At 35.2% G+C, this 25376-nt stretch overlaps 1 protein-coding gene across 1 annotated transcript in view; it reads right to left on the bottom strand.

Moving 5' to 3' along the window:
• The window catches only part of VAPA (VAMP associated protein A), a 32447-nt gene that overhangs the window by 3412 nt on the left and 3659 nt on the right, over positions 1-25376 (bottom strand). Inside the window, exons 2-5 of the mRNA XM_067290712.1 lie at positions 11945-12097; positions 6319-6422; positions 4204-4284; positions 547-723 (exon numbers count right to left, since the gene is read on the bottom strand). Of these exons, the coding sequence (XP_067146813.1) occupies positions 547-723; positions 4204-4284; positions 6319-6422; positions 11945-12097 (515 nt within the window). The remainder of the gene's footprint in view (positions 1-546; positions 724-4203; positions 4285-6318; positions 6423-11944; positions 12098-25376) is intronic.

Here is a 25376-nt window from a genome sequence, read left to right as displayed (position 1 = left end):
TCAATCACTGAGGAATGGAAAATATATTTTAAATGTTAATTTTACTTGCACACATTCCTGCATCAGGAATCACTAATTCTTAGATCAGTTTATAAACATAACTTTTAGAAATAAACTTAGTTACACGTTCAACTGCAGAAAGACTGCACAGGAGAAGGAAGAATAACGCAGCTAATAAAGGTAAGAAGATACACTACTCTACTTGCTCCAACCAGTAAGAGTGGACCCTCTTCAATATAAACACGGAAGCAGAACTTACTCTCAGGTGCCGATTTTCGTCTGACAGCTTCATAACTTCTGCCTGAAGTCTTTTGCACTCCTCCACTAGCTTCCTTGATTCAGTATCATTAAGTGAAACCCTATGTGGTTTTGGCATCAGTCCATCCTGTTTAGATGTATTTTGACATTCTAGTAACTATACCTACTTTCTGGAATACACTTTCTTAACTTCTGGGGTGAAATGCCTTTATCAGCTTAATCATAAACCAGACCTTCCAGCCAGTAAGAGTGGACCCTCTTCAATATAAACACAGAAGCAGAACTTACTCTCAGGTGCCGATTTTCATCCGACAGCTTCATAACTTCTGCTTGAAGTCTTTTGCACTCCTCCACTAGCTTCCTTGTTTCAGTATCATTAAGTGAAACACTATGTGGTTTTGGCATTGGTCCATCCTGTTTAGATGTATTCAGTACCGGGGCAGATTTGCTTGCATCTATATCATTCTACAAATATTAAGAATGGCTTGAGAATTTTACTTACCTAGAGAAAAATTATTCACAGCTTAAAACTGAAACAATCCAGCTACTAATATAGTTCAACGAAGTTTATATTTACAGTAATCCAATCAAAGACTTGTTACAAGTTCAATTCTGATTAGCACAAATATTAAGAAGCAAGAGAATATTGCACTCTTCACATTCTGTACTAAATGCCACTGAGACAAAATGCCACTGAGACAAAAAGGAATATTTAAGTTTGTTAACACTGACCCCAGTAGGCACCCAAAAGAAAGCATACGCAAAACACACAATAAATACATAAAATAGCATTTGAACTTGGGAAAAAAATAAGGGAAGCAAATAGTGCAATAGTAAAAACAGATCAAAATAAAAAAGTAAACAAAAGTTATTACAAACTAATTTGTTTTAACTGTGACTAATTAGTTACAAACTAATATGAAGTATGTATGGAGAAAATATTTTGCACTTAGAGCATTTCATACTAAAGGACAACAAAGCATTGCACAAATATGGACTTTAAGCCTCACAGCACTTCTGAAACACGTTACTAATTTTGAATACAAGTGAAGAGTCACACAAAGGCTATGAGAAAGCTATAAATAAAATTAAGGGTCTAGTTCCTGCAACTCTGCTCAAAGTATACAATTATCTTCAGCAGACGTTAAAAATCCAGTGGATTCAACTGTCACCATTTATAAAAACACAGCATTCATATGGCAACACTCTCATATTAGAGACTCTAGCCTCTGTATTCTTGCTTGATTTGCTACCCAGCTATGTCATTTAGACGATGACCACATTGCATCCTTCAGAACATCAGGTAAGTAGCCCAAGGGAAGTATTAAATGTAACAGAGAACCTATTAAAAGCTAACATATCTATGTAATAACAAAACAACTAAATAAAGATTTTGATTTGCAAGAATTTCATCAGTTCCTACACAAGCAACGGTGGTTTGGTCTACTGCATCTGCCTGCATTTTACATCTTTCACAATACAACCAAAGATAGCCTAAGAGCCAAATCCTGCTACATTACACAGGTAATCCTAAAGTGATTTAAAAACAAACAAACAAACAAAAAACCCAACATACTTACTCATGAGTAAGCAGAGCACAATTTGATTCTTTTTTGATGGTTCGCTAGCTAAACAGGATTCCTCTAGTAATACTGAAACCTCACTGGAGTACTAAGACTTATCTCCCTGGAACAAACCTGCTTCTTTTGCTGTCTGACCTCACTGACTGGTTCCTTCATGTCAATCTTCTGGCTAGGATTGGTAGGCATCCGAAGAAAGTTGTTGCTGACTGGAGTGAAATACTTGTGTCCTGGTGTAGGTATATCCTGAGGTGGCAGGTGAGCCTTACTCTCAGGATCTGGCTGATTTCTTTTTGTAAGGTTTAAGGGAGCAACTAAATCAACTGCTAAAGGATTAGGTTCTGCAACCCCGCACTGCTACTTAGAAAAATATAAATATTATAGACAGGCAATAATATGAAGGTATCACATTCACAAAAGTACAAAAGGTGTTAGTTTTGTACAGAGCATTACATTTTACTGACTACATTCTAGTATAAAATTAAAAGCAATACAATTCTTCTAATATCTATGATGTAATTTAATAACATGGTAATAAACACAGAAAAAAAGCCAACTAAGTACCTTCATAATAAATGTTTAGCCTTTACAGTTTTAGCATTTAACACATATATAGGCAGCTGACAGCTGAATAAAAGCCTGCATCTCTTAAGTCACCATTTATAAAATAATTACATCATCATACTGACATCTGGTCTAAAAAATACCCTTACATTACACTCAAAAAGGTGTATTAAAAGAATGGTTACAAAGACAACCACTGACCAGCTAGCAGCCTTCATTCAGATCCTTTATGCATGTAAATAATGATACAGTCTTTACATGCATGGATTCATGCTACTTTACCACATACCCTACAGATTTCTTTTTTAATGCTGTCCAGCTTATAAAATAAAGTCAAGGCCATGGAGCGAGTAAGGCTGTTTACAGAAATCCTGCTTCAGCACTTTAATTCACAATGCTAAAAGCAGCACCAAAAAAACAAAAAACAAAAAACAGAATTTACAGTATTAGGATCCTATAAATCAAAATTTAGAGTTATCAGGGTAACAAAATGTCGATGTGTAAAATGTTGGCACATTCTTCAAAACTTGTAGGTAACTGACAATTAAATATTATTCCAACTATCAGGCAATACAAAATAGACTTCAGTCTCACCATGAAATTATCATCTCCTACACAATTAGAATATATTGTATTTGAAGGAGCATGATGGAGATAATGGGAATTTTTTTTGTCTGATTATCCATCCTTTCTACTACCTTCAAAGATGTGTTTAGGACTCCCAAAGCATGTGCATATATATGCACACACACACATATCCCTAATCAGTACTTCCTTTTCTAATTCAGCTGAATTAGAAACAGAATTTTTAAAATTAAAAGCACTTAATACTTTAAAAAGCAAAGGATGTAATTCAGTTCTCACTGTCCACAGTAGCATGCAGTGTTGAAGATTTCTTTTTTTATCTGACAGCAATAAAATGTTTAAAACAAAGAGAAGCTACAATGGGAATTACATAATATGTAAAGGGCAACACTATAACCTGTTTGCACTGCAATGTATAACCATGCCTACAGAATGTCAGTTTTCATACTGAAATTTAATATAGCTCACTCCATACATCATTATGCATATTTACACCAGTATAATTTGGAGTTCAGTTTATCTCTAGAATTGTTGAACAGCTATTACAGGCAGTAAATAAAAACTGTATAACCACAGGATTTTTGTCAAATGTTAAGTTTGCCTTCTATTTAAGATTCATTTCATCTAACTGATTAGGACATGATTCCTTAGACAGCATGGCTAGGACTTAACTCACTGAACTTTAGTTTCCTAGATGACCCATTCCTAAAGCTGGTTTTCTAGACTCTCTTTATTAGTCAATGTAGAAAGACAACAAAAACAAATCTGGAGGTACCAATTTTAAGCATGTACCTTTGCCACATCCTACAGGTAGAGCCATCAGCTGACTACAGAGAGAGAGTTGCCTAAATTCTAACATTTCATGATCAGCTAGTTAAAAATATATGGGACTAATACCATAAAACAAGTTATTATAAATCATTAAGAGCTCATTGTCAACACTGTATGAATTCACAATGTGTCATAAAGGGCTATAAGAGGCAGCCATCAAACAATGAAAGCTGGTGAGCAGATCAGGCCCCAGTGAAATTCAGAGAGAAAAAAAAAAATCCCTGAGAAGTTGTATACTGCATATCCCTCCTGTCCATTTAATTCAGTACAGATACCTACAATCCATTTAACTGTTAATGTACATAGCTTAAAAAAAAAAAGACAAATTTCTGTGATACTCTAAAAAACAGTGTATCAAGTAGTTTCTTACTCTTTTCTTACTTACCAGTTTATCATTTTCGTTGGGCATTTCAAACACACATCTCAACTTGGAGTCCATTAATTCATCAGGTTTTGCCTCTTTCCACTAAGACAACAATTTATATGGTTACTTAACATGTCAGACTTATGCAAACATTGAGCAGTTCTTGAACTTGCTTTTACAATTCCCCTCATATATAGCTGAATACTGTCCTTACCCTCGCTGCAATTTTCAGACTAGCTTTTAAACAATAATAAATTGAATGCAAGGATAGATCCAGACTAGATCCAGAGGTCAGCAGGGGATTGGGAGGGGACAACACAGTGGTTTTCTCAACACACAACCAGCAAAGTTTCATTTGAGTTGGTCTAAGAACAAAGTTACAGCCCTATCATTCCTTGGTAGATGTACTTCTTACATCTTACTTTGGAAGCACCAATTTTAAAGAAAGAATTGAAAGACATCTTTCAGTGATTCTATATTTACTTCCAGAGTAAATGTTTTTCATTTATCCATATTTTAGATTTTTTAACCACTCCCTCCTTTTACTGCATTAAATTACTATTTGTAACTACCACAAAATACTGTAAAATAACATTATGTTTGGGCCTATAAAATATTTCAAAGCAGTTTATTAAAAAAATCAAATTCAATAATTATTAATATATTTTACTAACTGTAAAATATGCTTGAATATCTCTGCCCAACTGACAATTAACTTTACTCATGTGGTTGCCTTAAATCTTTAGGCTCAGAGGTTGACCTGAGGTCTGCAGCAATTCTGTTTTCCAGTAATAGTTCCTCTGAAGTTGCCTTAAGGTTGCAGGTCCTGAAGACTAAAGGATCCAAGACTTCCATAAAATCTTTGTATTTTTTTGTTCTTTTTTTCAGTGGCATTATTTGTATAGTAATTTATAATTACAATTACTGATTTTCTGCAAGATTTGTTTCTCAGTAGTCTATACTTTAATACATTGAGAAAGCAGTTATTTGAAAGGTATTTCTAAAGCAGATTTTTATATCCTCACCAAATAGCTACACTTCACTTAGTGCACATAACCAAGAGCTATCAGAGTGTGATAAGAAAAAGTAAACCAGACCAACAAAGAAGAAAGATGTTATTTTTTTAGCTACATGCTTCAAAAGCTTAACAAAATCTAAAAGGTTTTCCACTATTTCCAGTGAAGAGAGATGCCACAAGTGGCCTTTACCTTCATGTAAGGGAACACAGCCTAAGCCTGCCCAGATGTAACGGACTTCAGTGAGTACTAAAATATAACGCTATCCTTCATTTCACCTACCCTCCTCTACCTCAAGCTGCTAAAGTGAGCATTGAACATACCTATGGAAAGACAGGCAGTCCTTAAGAGACCCTCTGGAGACAGTAGCCTGGGCATCATTACCCTGAACCCTAATGTACGTGATTATGGGAGCCCATGTATGCCCTGCGAAAGGGGACGTTCTGACAATTGAAGGCTTCCCACTGCTGCCGGCTTGGAAAGTCGGGGACAGGCATCCTGACTTCTGAACAAACAAGCACAATCCATCCTCCTAGGTTCCTAAATCTCTTCTTTCTGGATCTTCATCAAACCAATTTGCCCAAAAACTGAATCAACAGCATGTTCTCTTAAACAGAAAGTAAATCTATCATTTGTGCAGGATTTAGCTCCTTGGCTATCCTGTAGAGGGACATGCCTTAGCCTTTCAAATATTTGAATTCCTTAGAAACCCATTGAACATTTCATATAAACACTTCTTATACCAAATGCACTCATTTCATATAGCTTACTTCAGGCCTGCAGTTTGTACATACTCCGCATTCCTTCATTCTCAACCTGTTTATCCTCTTCCCATTAGCTGCATGTAAGACCCAGCTGCATACAACAGGCCCATCATTTTAACACTGAACTGATCTTACCCGAGTCTCTCTACTATTTTCTTTCCGTTTACTATGCAAGTTCCAAGCACTGAGCTTGTATTTAATATTCAAAACCCTGAATCACTTATGGAAGTCATATTTGTTCAGAGAAAATCCAATTTTTTCTCAAAAAATGAATTACAAATAAGTGATTCATTTAAGCTAAAACCTAAATCTTAAAGAAAAATCTAGAGCAGTCATTCTACCTCATTTTTACTTACCACTGCCTCCATATCTGAAATATTTGGTGGTGCATAGATTGTCTGTACCATGAACTTGTGTTTACTCTTCTCATTTGGGTCATAATCAAAAGGTTGTAGCATTACTGTTCAAAAGAAAAATAAAGTGTAAGATTATGTGGTTCTTCAGCTAATCACTGTAGTAAGCATGCTATCCATTTTAGATTTACTTCTTACTAAACAGACACTGAAGTTAAAATGCAAAGGCAGTTCTGGAAATAGAGCAGAAATACACTGTAGCAACAGCTTGTGACAGGAAACAAATCTTACAACTGTTAAAAACCTTGTTTTTTAACAGTCTGGTTTAGTTTGAAAGATTATTTTTGCAATTACTATAGTTAAAAGATATTTAATATACAAGTAAGGATAAAGAAAGATCCTGCAAGACAGACAGACAGACAAAAAAAACAAGCAAACCCTGTAGACTCTTCTGTGCAATAGACACATTTTGTGATTAACTGAATGGAAAAATACAAGACTTATAGTACATACTATGACAGCTCCTCAGAGGAAAAAAAGAGGACTTACATTAGGGCCCACGCAATGGGGAAAGTTCAACTGATTTTTAAAGACATATTAATCTAAGCAAGGATTGAAGCTACTAAAATACTTCACTCAAACCACAGTTATTACAGGACATTGTTATAAAGAAAAGAGGTAAAACTGCCTGGGGGCTTTAATGATGTATCTTCGGACTGCCTTCAAATTCAGCTTTTTTTTTTTTTTTTAGCTTTATAGTGCTTAGTTATGGAATAACTACACAAAGCATTTTATTCAGGTTTTAACACATTCTTAACTTTAAGTACAGTCTGACAGTTAATATTTGTCTGAAAGTATTTCAAAATCAAGGAACGCAGCTAAATGGTATAGCGAGTTTGGGGCCTCCGTCGCATTCTACTGGGGGAGAAAGAGGGAAGGGATTCAAAACCAAGTTCCCTGTAAAGGTGGTTTTAAGTGAAACATTAAAAAAAACCCTCTCTCCTTGTGTTTTATTTTATATATTTGTCTGTTTATTTTCAGACTTCTACATACTCTAATGCAGGTTAAAAAAAACTCCTGGACGAAACTGGACATGTTGACACATGACAGTTTGTTCTACAAGTACCAGAAGTAGCATAGGCAAATAGTTGGGGGTATTTCTGCAGGAGCAAAACACTTTCTGAATGACAGCATTTTTACTGTACTTTCAGCTTTCCCAAGCTGACAATTCTGTTGAGTAAAGAACAGAAATTCATATTTCTAAAGCTATGATTTTGAAGCATACACAAGCTCAGTACAAAAAAAAACCCCACCATCAACAACACTATTCGTGATCTCCATTATTTCTACAGTATTATGAATATTGTACAGTATTTTTAAGTGAAAGTTTTAAATACAGAATCACAGTACCTTCATTCAAGCTGTACAATGCCATCCAGGAGTAGACTGTATGTTTTTACACTGCATAGAGTTGCCCAGGTCTCCCTGGCATCACTATTTTTGCAGGGGGGAGGGGGATGGGAGATGGGGCCTTAGTTCAAAGTGACTGAAATAACATGACATGTATAATACAGATCAGGAGAATAAATTTTTTTTTTTTTTTTAAGAGGATATAGTCACATATCCTGGGGCACAGTATAAGGGCTTGCAGAAATAGGTGAATACACAAGGTTTGATAGGATAGTGTTGGAGGACTGCTGAAGAGAGGGATGCGCAGTTAGCACAAGCTACCTCTGTCCTTATTGTCTGTCTGGAGCAGATCCTGAAACAAACTATCATGTTAACCCCTTGTTCACATTTCCTTTCTGAAAATATTCATTGATTCACTCCAGAAGGGAGTCCAGGTCCACACGTACACAACTTGGACTACTAGAGGATGAGGACTCAGAGTGAACAGTAGAGCTAAGTTATTTGACAGTGTAAATACATTTGTCTTCCACCAAATGTGAATTTCAGTTTACTGTATCTTTATACAAAATTAAATAGGAGTTTAAGTCATTTCACATAAAAATTAAAAAACTTAAGAATTACATTTATGGAGTCTTATCAGCAGATATCTGTACACTTCTCTATTTTATAGCAATGAAAAAGCTAGTGCAGAAATACTGATTTAGCTAGGAAAACACACCGTATGCTCTGAACAAGTTCCCCATATATTCCTAAACCAGTTCAGTCTGTGAACTTCAATACTGTTGCACAGTTTTCATCAATTAAATTCTATTTTCCACAAATCTGAACCTTCATTTATAGTTTAACATTTCTGCTTTCACTCACAGAAAAAATTCTTCATGGTAAGAATAAACTACACTCTATAAAATACCAAATACAGCATCAAAATGACTAACAGCCTCTCCAAATTCACTAGTACCTATGAAAAAAGTGATTTCTGAATTTGATTGTACGTACTTATGTAACTTACACCACAGATACTAGCTGCATGTTGCACATGGTTGCTACTGCATGATTATCTGATCTTTTTTTTAAATGCTGCATAGAGCATAATCAAATGAAAAGTAAATAATGGGAATCAGATGTATTTCCCAAATGAAGCACATAAAGGAACTACAGAATTTGACATGCTTTCAAACAATCTATTTGGAAAGGTTTAAAGGCTAGGTTTCCTTAATCCTTGATCTCACTGTTGCCCAAAACACAACCGAGCAAACTAAAGGCTTCTTCCAAGTGTGCAGGCTACAGAACAATTCTTAGAGGTAAACTGCTGTCAACAGACTACTGAACAGCATGCAGTACTTCAGTTTTCCTAAGCCAGGGAAACTGATGGAATAACCTGAAAGGTGGCAAAGCCAGCTTTCCATCATCAAGGACTCTTTCTATGCTGGCAGAATCCTTGGGTAAATAAATAGTTAACTAACTTTGTTTTTTGACCACTTGGTCACAGCTGAAATTCTGAATTGAACAGCAGCGCAGGTAAAGACAATACATAGAATCAAAGAGCTCTTCAAACTCTGTTAGGTTTTAAATAATCATGGAAAACCACATGAATGTATGAAGTCAGTTTTCAACATGTGTTCTTGGGATTACTGAATAGTCCTCAGATCACTTCTAAGGGAACCAAAACAAGTAACTCTTGTTAACAGGCTTAAGTTTTCAAAGCAGGAGGACTTATCTCCATAAAATTGATTTTAAAGGGGTCAGAAAACCAAACTTAGTTGTGAAGGAAAAAAAGTAACATGCTATATTCTGAAAAGAAAAATCAACAACAAGCAATTACTATACATGATACAATAACAAAGTTAATTTAGAGCATCAGATTAAAGGGTAAACTATGCAAATCAATAGTAAAGAAAAATGGGTCTTACCAAACTAGTATTTTTGGAAAACATATAAACATGGTTGGAAAAGGTTACCTACTGATTCAAAATTGCATGATAGACAAACTTCCCTTAAAATGAGCGCTAAGATCTACATCTAAAAAATAATTTAAGAGCCAGCTTGACTCTGAATCAGAATGATGCATTATAAAGGCTGAAGACAGCTAATAAACATCTCAATATTTAGTTTTGAACATGGAGTTTTAGTCAATGGTATGTTATAGTGATTATTCTCTATACAACTATGCGAAAGAAATCTATTTATAATGATATGAAAGATAATATGAGGCAGCACTGAAAACATTCAGTTGAGAAATTCATGAGATAAAGTGGGTCACTAGAAAAATTCTCTGTGCACTTGACTTACCAAATGACCCAGAAAAAAAAAAAACAAACAGAAAAAATTAAGGCCATACTTCAGGGAAGATAACTCAGAAAAGTATCGTGGGCTCACTGCAGCTAAACAACTGTACAAAAGCTTCTGGTAAGAAAGAAAAAGGAATATCTGAGATTTATGGCTATGCAAACTGGAGACTCAACCAACATGATATTGTTTCCCTGTATTGGTGAACCTGAAGTTGAAACATTGTTTACATCTCAAGTATTTACTGCTTGTAAAAGAACATTTTAAAAAGGGAACTATTCAAAGAATTACAAACATGCTTCACAACAGGCAAATGGAATACTTCAATCTATTCAATCCACTGAAGAGAAAGTCCAGTGATATCTTGATCACGAACTGTATCTGACTACCCCTGGGGAAAAGATACCTGACACCAGATAGTTCTAGTTCAGCAATCAACATATGTTCAGGACAAAATGGCTGGAAGTTGAAGTTCAAGTGGAAAATAAAGTATGCTTGAATTTTGAAAACATTCTCTCAATAAGTGATCTTTCAACCACAAGATGCTGGACTGTATACAGAAAGCAGTATTGAAGTTTCACACAGTCACTTTCTACCAATCATATTAGATTAGAAAACCAATTTTCTCCTTCAAGGAAAGTTACTCTAAGGTTTTAATCAATCATAAACTCAAAATTTTCCTGAGCTATTCCTTGCAACTTCTGAATTCATCATCTGAAACTACTTCCCTAACTTCTTTTAAACTTTCCAAATGGTCTAAGTATATGAAACTGAAAAGCTCTGAGGATTGCTCAGTGCTTCCCTTTTGCTTTGCTACAGCTTTTCAGGTGTTCTACAAAAAGATTATCAATCTTAACTACACTACCATCAGCTACAGGTGTTACAGGTATGAGCTTCTAGCTAGATCTCCTACAGCCTATAAAACCACAACTTATCAAAAGTTGGTGTCCATATCTCCAAGCTGGGAAACATGATGGGTCCACAGGAAAAGTGGACCTCCTCTTGCAGTCCCTGGCTTGAGAATCTCCATATTCAGGAGATTTCTGCCTCAGAATGATCAGGAGAATGACCCACCAAAAGCATTTATCAAGCCAAAAAACTGATACCTGCTCTTTTCCCATGTCTTTGAGAATGTCCACTCCCATGATTCTTAACATCTAGTCTTTCTAACAGTCCAGTATAAGCTTAAACCATAAACCATGTCCAGCTACCAAAATTCTGCTGACTGTCAGAATAAAGTATATAAGCCAAACCTACATGGAGTTTCATGGAAAAAAGAAAATGCATCATCTGGCCTCAGGGCTCATTCTCTGCTTTTTTGTGTGCGTGTGAAAATGGATTAAGGATTATTTCTATAGTAAACTGTAGTAGATTTTTTAAACTACAGCTCCACCTAAAATAAGAGAAAATATCGTTTCTTAAAAGTGATTTAATGGTTGCCACTTAACACATAACAACATAATAAATGGAAAAGTTAGTAAACGATAGGGTCCAGAAAACAGGTATCAATACTGTGGTCAAAACAACTACCCTGTCATTCTGAATATATTTTTTTTAAATGCCATAAACTGCCAAATGTTAAACTTCAAACACTTCAGAACAGCCAAGCAATGTCCCACGTCAAGATATAAGCACGAATATAGTAGACTGAAGCAAAGGTACTGTTAATGCCACTCCCCATTTCCAACTTCTTTTCTGCCTTACATATTGAGAACTGCACGTAAATGTGATGGCAAATATTTCTGTATAGGAGATTTTCATATATCACTGCACCTCTACCAAAATTTAACAGTTGCACTAATGAAGGAGAACAGTTTTATTTTTAAAAATCCTTTTAAAAAGCTGACGCACTCCCAACTGCCTGTAAGATCACTGTTAGAGAACTTCACAAAAAGTCTAAAAACATAATTTATAACCGAGTATACCTGCATACCTGAAACAATTACAGATGATCCTGGATCAATAATTCCACTGTTCGGCCTCACGCAGTATCGACGAGGTGCTGTTGTCTTCACTTTGAAGCATACTTTTCTATCTGATGGATTTCGTAGTTTAAGATTTGTAGTTACTACATCTGTGAAGGGACCTGAAAAATGGGGGGTTTTTTTGTTTTTTTTAAAGTATGTTTCTGGAGAAAGAGACCTTTATACAGTACCAATTACTCTTAAAATATACTATGATGGCAACAACCTTCTAAAAGCAGAAGGTTAAATCATAAATCTGTCAAGCACTTACGCTGTTAGATGCAAAGCATGCTCTACCACTTTAGTTATACTAATATGAAAGCTAGTGAAGAAAGTTCATATACATATTTTTGCACAGACTTGATTATGCTTATTTTCCCAAAGCTTTCTTAATATTCTAAGTAGCTAGAAGGTAATGGTCACATGCTAAAGTAAATTTTGCTGTATTTTTCTTCAGAAATAGAAGCAAAATGTAGTTTGGAACTCTCTCAAATGTTTAAAAAAATAAAATAAAAACTGTGATACTGAGATATACTATCTGCTCTTGAAACCTCAACTTTGTCATGCTCCTGAGCAGCTATAGCCTTACCTGAAACAGACACCAATCTCATCTTTTAAGTTCAAAAATAGGCAAGAAGGATTATACGTCATTTATACATAAACTTTAAATGATTCACAGAAAAGAAATTTTCATTGCTGTATTTACCTATTCAATACAGTGTATTCTCTAAACTGTGTTTTTTTTTAACCATCAAGACAGGAATGGCCTCTAAGGCTAAATTAGGCAACAGAGGCAAAGTCAGCTCAGTACAAGCTCCTCTTCCAGCAGAGATCACTTCATATTATGCCATAAAGCAACAGCATGAAAAGGAATAAATGTTCATAGTGTTCTCAACTGTGCTCATCTCCCTTATGCTTATGATATCTGAAAGCAAGACTGCACAGGCGCCAGAAGAATATAACTTAGGGACTGGATTTTTATATAAACATGAAATTTATTCAATAATATTTAATGTGTACATTAAGAACCCTCTTTAATATTCTTTAGACATTACACAAATTACACAAAATTACACAAAAATTACTAATTGCATGGGATCAGGAAAGCCAATTCTCCTCTGGGCACATTATTTCACAACAGAGGTCTCTGGACTACTCTGAAGCAAATGATACTGACTAGAGGGCTGCTACTAGCCAGAAACTTTCTTCCTACAATCCTACATTCCCTCAGTCCAAATCCTTGATTCTGAAAGAATGCTAAACACAGTCTTGACATAGAAAAACAACCAGATACAAGTCAATAATGGACTAAATTACTAAAACTGGAATTATTAAAAAACAGAATATAGTGATGTAGATGGAGACATACCTGAACCAAATTTACATTTAGCAAGGTGGTTTGGGGTTTTTTTTTGTTTTGAGAAAATAGGAACTGCTATGCTGAAAAACCTGAAAACTTTGCATCTAATCTGGCTTTATATGGTAGAGGAAAATCATCATCATCTTAATCCAAGCAAACATGAGGTGGTCCCCTCCCAGGAATATTTACAAAATTACTTCAAAGTTTCCTGCCACTTGCCACTCAATAGCTCATGCTGTATGCAGTCACATTTGCTTACAGAGTTTGATCCAAAAATAACGTCCATCTCCCATACCACAAGCAGAACCAATATCAAATATCTGAAAACTCCTCTAAATCTAAGACTGCCAATAAGCTCAGAAAGGTCCAAACATTTATTTTTTGAGCTATACAAACATTTTTTGTGGAAGTTATTCTGGGAATTTTACTTATAGTCATCTAGGCATTGTCCTTGTAATCTAGGCACCTACAGTGCCCAGCTGGATACCATACTTTGGATTTGGCTTGCAAAGCCTTTTTTATTGCAACTCTAAACAACCCAAGGTTAAAAGTAAGAACAGGGAGCTCTAACTGCTTCTCAGTCTTCATGAACACTATTGCTAAGGAAATTCTGCTCAAGGAAATTCTGCTCAAACAAAAAGAAAAAACTCAGTTCAGAGGTTCATTTTGAAAGGCATTGCCACCAACAAAAGGAGCTGTCATTCACAAACGGGCTTATCTCAAGACATGGAAGCAGCAATTTCTGAAGTGATTTTTTTTTTTTTAATGACAGGTTTTGGGGTTGGTTTTTTTTTTTTTTTTTTTAAAGACGTGAAAGGTCCCTTCATGCCGTCCTTCTCAAAGTCTGCATAAAAACAGTAAAGTCTGATTCAAAATATTCCCCAAATTATTCTGATATTTCCTGCGAGTTCTAACACCACGTATGAAAGAGTCCTGCTTCTGCTCCCCAGATACATGAACACAATGCATTTCCTGGATACTCCCCACTGTGCACCCCCACACACACCCCAAACAGCCTTTAGCTTTAGCAACATTTTTTCATATTCGACATTTCTCCAGGAGTGGGCTGAAATCTTTTCAAGGTCTACAGCACCCTTTTAACAACTTTAACTTTCACCTGCTTTCTAAGAGCCTCAAAAGAAAAAACTATATAAAGCCTCCCAAGATTCACAACCATCAAATTTAATAAATAGCTGGTAACAAAACTGGTGCACAGAGGGAAACAAAAGAAAAAAAGACTAAATTTCACTTTTTCTTGCAGATCCCAACTATTTTGGTAATTCAATGGCATACTGACAGACAGCACTGACCTGAGCGTGGACAGGCAGGACTGAGACCTTTCGGACACAAGGACAGTAAATCGGAAAGCATCTATTAGCATTCAGGGAAACAGCATGGTCTAAATTACATGACATATCCCACAAAAAAGAAAAAAAAACATGCAGCAGCAAACAGGATATTGGATTTCCCATTCACACAAACATACATATCACTGCCCTTGTGGTATGTACCACAGACTACCTGGCACTCACAGGCTAAATGCAAAAGTATAAATTACATGATTCCATGAGGGGAAAAAAAAAGGGGGGGGGGAGGGAGAGGAGAACAAGAAAGAGAAACATTTTAGGCCATGCTACACAGATCACATCATTTAAACTACAGACAGGCTCATTTCTATTTGCATCCACGACGCAAAAATACCTCATCAGTACTTATCTACTGTCCTTTGCCCAATACTCCCATTGAAAACTGCCCAATATTATCTTTTATCTTGTATTTTTCCAAACTAAGACAATGAGTTCCTGGATCCGCAACTAGGGTTTACAGAATCTGTGGCAATTCAACTAATAAAATCCTCAAGGTATACTGATATAACTGATGTACAGTGACAATACACCATTGCTTTTCAAACCTGTAATTTCAATCTGAATCTTTGGGAGTCAAAGATACTTTCAAGTAGATAGGGAGTTCAAAACCCACTTAGCAGTGTAGACTCTAGTTACTGATTTCACCCTCCTTCTAGAATAAAAGCTGTTAAAAAAAAAAAGAGAGAGAGAGAGAGAAAGCCAGGTTATTGCAACTGTTTTGAATGGAATAGTGACTATAGCGACTATGTAGGCTAAGATTTTTCCCATCTGACTTACAAGAGCCTTAGAAAAGAATGAGAGACACCTGCCTAAACACACTCGGAAAAAAAATAGAGATCTTCAAAAATATTATGGACTGGATTTCTATTCCAACCATTTTACATTGCAGCCAACACAACATTAATACAGGAGTTGCCTCTGGCAACTACACGTCTTGGACTAGATCAAATAGTGGGCAGGAAGAAGTGACACAAAGATTCTGCAGAGCCAGTTTCCACCACTGAAATGCAGTCCCAAGTCTGCCTGCTTGCCATAAACAGGCCTGCTACACTGCAGTAAAGCCAAGATATTATCTATTACTGGACAGGCAGGACCTGTAAAGAAATCTCTTTGATCTAGTGTCGTATTTTCTCTTCAAACTTAGGCCTCCTTCGGATCCTGAGCTCCGAAAGTCTTCCTTCTGCTCCCTGGAAGGGTGAAAACATAAGGGGAAAAATGACAATGTAAATATGCCTATCTAGAGTAGTAAAGAAGAGTTTAAAAGAACCTTCTCATTCTGTAGTACCCATGGGAAAAGTCAGAGATGACTGCAAGTATCTCCACTTGCTAGCAGTAGAGCAAATTAACAGAATTTTTGAGAACAGGAAAGATTTGGTTATCAGAAGCTCAATTCTTGGAAAGTTAGAAAAGACTAACATGATGTACACACAACGTCTGTCACAGAACACCTCTAAAAGGACATAAGAATTTATCTTTGTACAGAATTACATAAAATTTTCAACTAAAAGACAGGTAACTTGTAGAGTTGTACAAAAACAAGCATGCATTATTCAAAAATTCAAGAGTAGGTTATATGAAACTTAGTTTAAGTTTACCATTCCCTTCAATTAAAGATATTGAACTATAACTGTTCTAAAGTCTGATACCTAAGCTGACTCTGCCAGAAGGCACTATATTTCATGCATGGAACATAAGTCTATTTAAGCTGTAAATTGGCAAGGTAAAATAATATATTCAGCCACATCTAAACACCATACAAGCACACATAAGGAAAAAAAAAAAAGATGTATGTAAACTGGCAAAAAGAATCCAAACTCCTTTAAAAAAGGGTAAGTTACAGTGTTAAATTCAAAAATTATTTGAATGATATGCTCAAAACAGAATGCTACTATTTCCATGACTGCTTTATCATCTTTGAAATTCTAGAAGCACTTACAACATACTGAAAATATCAAGGTATCTTTTCCAAAATGAATCCAGGCAGGGTATTTTTCTTTCAGGCTGGCAGGTAAAGAAAAATGATTTACTGCATTTGAAAATCTGAGCCCTAATGAATGAGGAAGCAGTTAACTGCATGATATTTGTCAGACAGATAAAAACTAGCAAGACAAATTTTGAGAGGAACAGGAAAGTTAACTAACTTTTATGACGGACGTGACAGAAACATAGTTAAGATCTACATCAACTCATTCTGCCACTATCAGAAGTAACAAGAATAAAGAAAGACTATGTAACATAAAAACATTTATTTATTACATCATATGAATGTAGATTATATGAGAATATTTTTATCGCCCATCATTTGACAAAGGAGTTTACCAAACCATCTATAAAGCATGCTCTCTAACGTCTGGGATAAACTTCAGAACTAGAAGCACACCAGTGATTTGCTGTCCTTTTTAAAGTCACACCAGAACAACAAAAAAAAGATACATTCGAAGAATGAGTTGGACATATTAGAAAGCAAGTCTTCCCTGTAATGCTTTGTTATTGTGTGCAATGCACAAGTAGATGGAGACAATACTACTAAGATTTTTTTTAAATAACTGGCTGAAGTATCCACTGTAATATAAGTGGCTATCTTCAAAAATATATACACCGATTGTGATATTTACTAAAGTTGAAAAGAATGCAGTTACTTCCCAGGGGCCTTGGAGACAGCAGTACTTTCTACAGACTTCTTATAGTCAGAGACTCCAGTTTTCCTTCAGTGTAGATAGAACAGTAATGTCCTGATTACCTTCATGTTTTCCTTCATACGATTTTATCCAGTTATTTTAAAAGCACCTGGGAACACTGGTATTTCAGGTTATACTACTATAACAGCACATTTATATTAAAAAAAAAAAGTATAAGGAGAAGGAGAAAAATAAGTTGCCAATGTTAAGCTGAAACTTGCATTTTGCAAATGAACTTTGGTCCAAACTGAAAACACCAAAGGCAAGATGTCTAAAAAGGAAGGATCAGTGTTCAGTTGCCATTCAAACTACCTTGATTGTGTATATTTTAAGATTAGTTTCCTTATCTGACAAACTCCTTCTAACTACTTCAAATGTGATTTTGTAGTAATTTCGGATGTTCTTCTAAGGAAGAAAAAACATAGGTGACATAGCTGGCACAAAATAAGCAACAAGAGGAATGTTGTTAATTTCCTGCAATTACAGTTTTAAAAAATTAATACTCAGACCTTTGGGAAAACAGCCTAACGAAAATCCGTAACACCCATTGCCCGTGAACACCATGCATTTATCTTCCTCTTGAAATAACCAAAAAAAAGATCAAATGTCCTATAAACTCACATGGAAGAAAATTTATGACTCTAACAAATCACCTATTTTAAAATTATTCATGGTCTATGATGCATAACAGCTTAGGCTTCATGAATTAATGCCTTAACATTACAGGTCTGAATCACCAGGAATAATCAGTAGATGAAGTTGCAAGATTAATAGTATCTACAATTAATCACAGCTCTCAGGTACACATCCATATATTACATCAATAACATAGAATCTTTCACTTTTTGTTCTGCCCTGGCAGTTGAGAAATTGCTATTAATTTTAATCAATCGGCACATAAGTGTCAGAATGCAAAAAAAAATTTTATAAGAAAGCTGACACACCTGAATGTCCACAACTCCAGAGGACTGATTCTAGGCAATCACTACTTATCATGGGTAACAGATTTTACCTGAGCTCCCCACAATGACATGTTGTCAGCATCCACACTAACTACGCATCTGTCAAAGATTTTTCCTTTAAGAAAAATGTTGGGAGAACGTCCACTTTTTATTCCTAAAAGAGCTTGTCTACCTCTGTCAAAGGGACAAACAAAAAGCCCAGGAGCAACATACACACAGCTTATTAGAGGTGCTTGTACAGAGGCTGACATGCACACTTTACTGGAAGCAGGGAGCAAGAGAAACAGGAATCAAAAGCTTTTACTTGCCTCTCAGCCATGGAAAAGACATGAATACCCTGGCATTTCAAACCTGACAGAGCAAAGATTTTTTCTTACAGTTTCTTCCAAATTCATCTGTTTGTTACTGACCTGTTGTTAGTGACCAAAAACAACAGTGAAAATGCAATGAGCATCTATCTCAAGGGTTGATTACAGCCACAGATTGTGGACCATGAATTCTGGTAAAGAGAACATTTGCTAGTTAATATATTGGATAAAATACAGACTAAAAAGGGAATGTCTTACGTAAATACGGACAAAGGTTTCTTAAGCCTCAGCAATAAAAAAAACACTATTAATAACATGGTATAACATGCATGAAGTAACTTCAGCCAAAGTTATTAATGTTTGTATTTAGTTTCAGTTTTAAAATCTAACAGTCTACATCCAATCCAATCATATGCGTCCATTATTTATTATTTTCTATTGCAAGTTCCCTTACCCCTTACTTAGAAGTGAACATTCAAAGAAATGCCATTACTAATGTTAGAAAAGCTTGTTACTTAAACTGCACCTCCACATTATTGTGAATTTCATATCTGCAATTTAGCTTTATTTCATTACAGTGTTACTCTTACCAAATACATAGTACTCCACATTAAGAACATATTAAAATTGGTAGTTTATAATTTTACTAGGATAGTCTTAAGAATCTAATGATAAAATGTTTTTCACTCCCAAAGCTCTCTCACTGTTGAAATAACAAGAGCAGCAGAAATAGTTTGCTACCACTAAATATGAATATTTAAAACAGCAAGTAATGCTCAAAGTTCTGAAACAGCTAGTAATACATATAAGCAATCTTCCAGTACAGACAGATACAATACTACCAATTTAGTTTATCAATAAAGGCTGTGTTTATAAACCCTTCCTGCAGAAGCATCTATTCTCCTTACTTGGGTGAGGCAGGATAATTAACAAATTTGATAACTACAGAGAGGCTCCTAGTTTTGAAAGAATACCAGTAGATTTGAGCAACAGAACTAGGTAAATAACCCTCTCCCTTTTTTTTAAACTTGCTACATGTTTTAACCTGCTATAGCTTATGAAAGGTTTCAGTGGTGCTGAAGTCCCAAGGTCTGCTGTTTAAAATGTTCAATATACAGCAACTTAGAACATGTATGCATCCTCAAATATGAAATTTGCAACTAGATACATCTTTCTGATCTGAATTGCAACATACAAGATACTCTTCAAAGTACATAGCAGTAATCAGAATACTTGTAATTATCTCAGATGACAGCTGCAATGACTCACAGCATTCCAAGGAAATCAGACTTCCTACAGAACACCTGACCAAAGGCAGTTATCTAACACTTTTTTCTGATTGCTCCAAGAACTTGATATCAAGGAGGTCAGGCTCAAATATTAAACATAATGCAAGAACTCTTGTGATTATGGCCAGTTTCCTTGCAAGTGGCAACCCAACAGCATAACAAGTAAGTTTTGTTTTTTTAATTCACATTTCTCCCAGTATGGGCAGGAAGTTGCTAAAAAAAAAAAAAAAAAAAAAAAAAAAACCACCACACACCCCCAAACCTGTTTCAGGTGGTTTTTAGATGGTGTCCAAGCTTACCTTCTTGGCACAGAACAGAGACCAGTCCAAAAAGGCTAAGTATCAGACATTTAAGTTGTCTACAGACAGGCCTAGCTAACACTGGACCAGCTCCCAAAGACATTAACAGCTCACTTCAATTTCAAGGCAGAACTAAGGATTCCAGTGACCTTTCATCCAAAAGCAAAAAGATTCTCTGGATCCACAGAGTACCAGTCTCCATTTCCTAAACTCCTGAAAGCCAAGTACAGCATATCCTACAGTTACTCAGGAAAACATTAAATATGCACTTTAAATAAAAAGTGTACTCAGTCTATCTCCTTGCTCTGACATAGTCAAACTCCATTCCCTCATTATCTTCACATCACAGTACTAAGTCAAGCTAGTACAACCATTTTTTTTCCAAAACCTGATAGCTGAACTCTATAGAATTACTTAGAGTTCTAACTTGAGCTGTAACGTGCAAGTGAAATGATGTCTAGCAGCTATCCAAAATAAACCCAAACAATTTTTATTTTCATTAGGTATATTAGATTTAGTGCTAGTTAAACTAACATCATACGAATTCCAATTATTAAGTTGACTTCACATATGGAACAGTTACCTCTACGCACATGCTTTTTAATTTCGTGAATGACCCTTCCTATAAAGAAAAGAAAATATAATCCAAAACTACTTATATCAGTCAAGCTTTTCTTATGTCTTGGAATACATCATGAAATATAGGCTTCCAGCTTAAGTATATAATTAAGTATCACCATTGTCCTAGCTATCCTTTAGGAACACTGTAACCTGATGACCTAGGAGAAACCTTCTAAGGTCCTCATTAAACAAATCGTTTTGTAAGATGGCACCTGATCAATTCAAAACTACTGGGGGTATTCTTGCCCACATAATTTAGAAGATTGGTTCAGACTCACATGATTCAAATTTGAAATTCAAATAAAGTTTATAAAAAACTATATATTCATAGACACTTGATGCTCTTTTATTTTTTTAAACCAATCCTACACCCTTTAGCCTCCATAGCTTTTTCTCTTCCCTAGTGCTTACCTCTCCTAATATATTTATAAATAGCAATCAGATCCCATTTCAACCTTACTTTTGCTAAGGTAAACCAGCCAAGCTCTTCTACTGCATTTACGTTAGTAACTTTTTCCTTGCATTATTCTCATTTGGGTTCATTTTCTCTGACTAGGCGTCACCAGGCATATAGTCAGATAAAGCTTCATCGATACCTTAGACCATGATGTTAATACTTTCCTCACTACAAAACTAAGGTTTGCCCCTTTTCATGAAGCATCACATTCACAATAAGCCTGTGATTAGGCACTATGCTCTAGTCTTATTCCTTTTTCACTACTTCCAACTAAAATGAGCTAACACAAAAAATTCTGTTATTAGTGCACATCAAATACATAATTTTTAAAAAAAAATTTTTGCATTCATCACATCTCGTAACTTTGCATTACCAGCAAGTTCCAAAAGCACAATCCCCAAGGTCAATAATGAAGATATTAAAACAAGTTCAAACCCTACGCCCAATCCTTTAGAAACTTCTTTATTAAGCTTCCAGCAGGCCAATACTTCGTTGCACTCTATTTTATAGCTTGTCCCTTCTTCACCTTATGTTTTTCCATCAAGTTCCTTTCATCTGCAACTTAATTATTACTTTTGCAGTTACCTCTGTATCAAACAGTTTAATGACATCCAGTAAATCCAGTGATAAGATCAGATTTTGTTGGGCCGGTGCGGGGAGAAGGCGAAGAGCTTGAGAAAAGAGACACAGCTAGAGAAGTTAGACTGGCGCATTCTACCTAGGACACTCAGGCTGCATTTTATTCCATGTTCCATTTACCTCCATGTCTTTAATTATTCTTTCCTCTAAGGCTTTGCATACTATCAAGGTCAGACCTTTTCAAGCATTCAAATGTCAAATTAAAAATTACTCCAAGTGAGACCACACTTACAGAAACATAGGAGGGAAGACTGCTGATGCGACTATCTTTTTAAAATTCAGTCAAACAACTGTTTTCCTTTTTCTTCCTTATACATGCTATTAAAAAAACAAATGCCCTGAGTTCTACACCAGCATAATCTTTTGCAAAAGAAACTTAACTATCAAGACCTTGTTCATACAGAAATGAAGTTAAAAATATTTAATTCACATAACCAGGTACTTCTAGATTAATACCTTCAAACTGTAAGATGAAATTGACATCTACATTCCCAAATGATTTACGATAAAATGAAATAACAATATCCAATTTAACAAAACACAAAACATCATGGAGAAACTGAAGAGGCCAAGTTAATTAGATATCATACAACATCTTACTACCTTAAGGAAAACAAAGTTGCTGAAATCTAACTTGTGTTTCTACATCTCTGTTTTCAACAAGTACCACATGAGAAATAACACTATTAGAGCCATTTTGCTGCTTTAGAGTTTGTTTTTGTTTTTTTTTACAAGACATTAGCATATATGCATTTCTCTAGCTCATCTGAGGAAAAAAGCCTTCAATTTCAACAACTTTCACATTGGAAAACTTAGTATTTTTCTCATTAGTCAGTGATTTTTTTCCCCCACTTTACACATAGCAAGTTCTCTCCAGCAGCCTTTTCCAACTTGAATGTATGGCTTCCAAGCCGAGCATCTTACAACCCTTTAATGACTGATGTTCACAAAAATCTGGTTAACAGACATCTCCCAAAGACTAAACTGGTCAGAAAGTAAAACAGGTTCACAGATCACATTCAAGACAAACCAGGAACAATTTGTAATACTACAATGAACCATCAGTAAATTTGCAGACCTACTAACCAATTCAGGTAACAGCTCTTCTTTTTCATGATAAGATTCTATTTTTCAACTTGACCTTAAACAATGATATAGCACTCATATATGATACAAAATTTTTACAATATTAATAATGATATGTTATAGTGACCTCAAACACTTGCTTAGGCTATCAACAAGCACAATGAGTAGGCACTTCGTAGTAACTATGCATAAAGGTGAAGCTTTTATATTAATGACCAGAAACATAAGACGGTGAGGTTTGGATAGTGTTTCTCCATTTACTGAAGGTGTAATATTAAGTAAAACTGAGTCCCATTAATTGCAAGGAAAGGACAATACATCTAGATTTTTACTGCTGTATTCTTCTGTCCTTACAGTGAAGTCATTCATAACTGAATCTTAAGAAAAAAAAAAAAAAGTAAAAAGACAAACTAGATGTGCCAAAATATAACCTAACACCTACAATACACCTGGCTTGACAGACAAACACAACCTCTTTTTATTAGACAGTTTTAAATGCAGTCTAACATTGAGGTACAGGCGTAAGAATTATCACATCACCTCATAAGCAACAAGGTTAAAAAAATAAATAAAATAAATAAACCTCTTCCATTCCATCCCTCAACACATTCACACCAATCACTGTCTCAAGTTTCATTAATACGTATCATAAAAATTAAAAAAATATATTAACAAATATTGCATATGAGTGAGGAATCAATGGACAGAAACACAGGAATATAGGAAGACAAAATAATTCCAGTAATCCTTTTCCAATGTAAAAATAAAATAAATCAAAGACTACTTGTTGAATACTAGGATTCAAATGAACATGGGATATCCAGTCTTTCTTGTTATATAATATTCACGCTTAGCCAGAAGAAATATTAAATGAAAAGGAATCATTTCAAAGTGTCAAAAAGTCATAACTGTACTAGTAATCATTTACAACCATTTTTTCCCCTCTGCATTCCCACTGTTTAGTTTCAAAAATGTGATTTTGATTTCCTGGTATCTTTATTCAGGAACATTTTCTACCCATCTGAGAAAGCTGGAATGCCACAAATTTACTGGTACTTTGAGCAGAGTGAGAATAGGGTGTAACATCTGACCTAATCAAAACACTCAAATAAGGCAGTTACATCACATTTCAGGAGTTCAAACTCTGCCTACACTAAAAGATATCCTGGGCCAATTTTGGCAATGGATCTTGAGGGCAGGGGATGGTCTTAACAGTGAGCTATTTTTACCTTTCAGTTCCACCTTCTCAATTTGCAGTAACACATAGCCTGTGTACCAATAGCACTGTAGTGATTATAACATAATCTACACCAATATTTTTGTATTATTTAAAAGGTCACGGGACATCTGCACTTCAGAATGAGCTGTAATATTACAGTGAAGCACTTTCTACTTTACCTGAAAATGGTCATTTGAACATATGCCAGCTGACAGAAGATGATTTTATACACTAACAATCCTAGATTATGAACCAGATTAACAATCAAAAATTACGTATTATTGGTTATACTGATCACTTCCAGTAACTCAAATCATCAAAGGGAAAATTATTTGGACACAGACATGCTCAGATTTGCTGACTTATTTCTAGCTTCAGTGTGATAAAAATAAAAAATGAAAAAGCGTGGCTTACTATTTGGAGACCTTTACAAAAGGCAACGTAACTGGATTTCACATGCTTGCAAGCAAGAACTTCAGTAGAGGGTATCAATTTAGAATATTCAGAAGTTTTTATAAAATCTGGCACTATTCCTAGTCAGACATCTCTGAATCACTTGAAATAAATTCTGAACACTGTCTAGTAATCTCCCAAGGCTCATCAAATCAATTAGGGTTGATTTTCAATTAGGTGTTGCAAAAGCATGTCTTATGACTGCCACAAAGATTTGGAGAAGCTTTTTCAAAAACGACAATCAACCAAGACCAACTTAAATACAAGCTATTTACAATGGTAAAATTGGCTTCTTTGGTTTAACGAAGACCAATGGAGATGCCACAACAATGCTGGAAAGCTTTGAACTGAAAATCTCAAGTGCTGCTATTTATCTATATAACTGGTTAAAAAAAAGATTTTTTAAAAAATTATTTACAAGGAACCAATTGCAAATTACAGCAATCTTAACTAAACAAGAGCTACAGACAATGATTACATGCATGAGACACATGAAAAGACTTTAATACTAGAGGCAAAAGATGTTCCACTTTCTGAATTAGTTGCTTTTGAGTATCTCATGTTTCAATTCTTCCTATCCAATCCTAAACAAACCCAAACAATTTCAGATTTGGAAAGCTAAACAAAATGCATTAGCCTAAAATACAGAAGAAAACCAACCTA

This window comes from Apteryx mantelli, chromosome 2 (genome assembly GCF_036417845.1).
Source record: "Apteryx mantelli isolate bAptMan1 chromosome 2, bAptMan1.hap1, whole genome shotgun sequence".
Classification (NCBI taxonomy): Eukaryota; Metazoa; Chordata; class Aves; order Apterygiformes; family Apterygidae; genus Apteryx; species Apteryx mantelli.
This window is presented reverse-complemented; position numbering and strand designations above follow the sequence as displayed.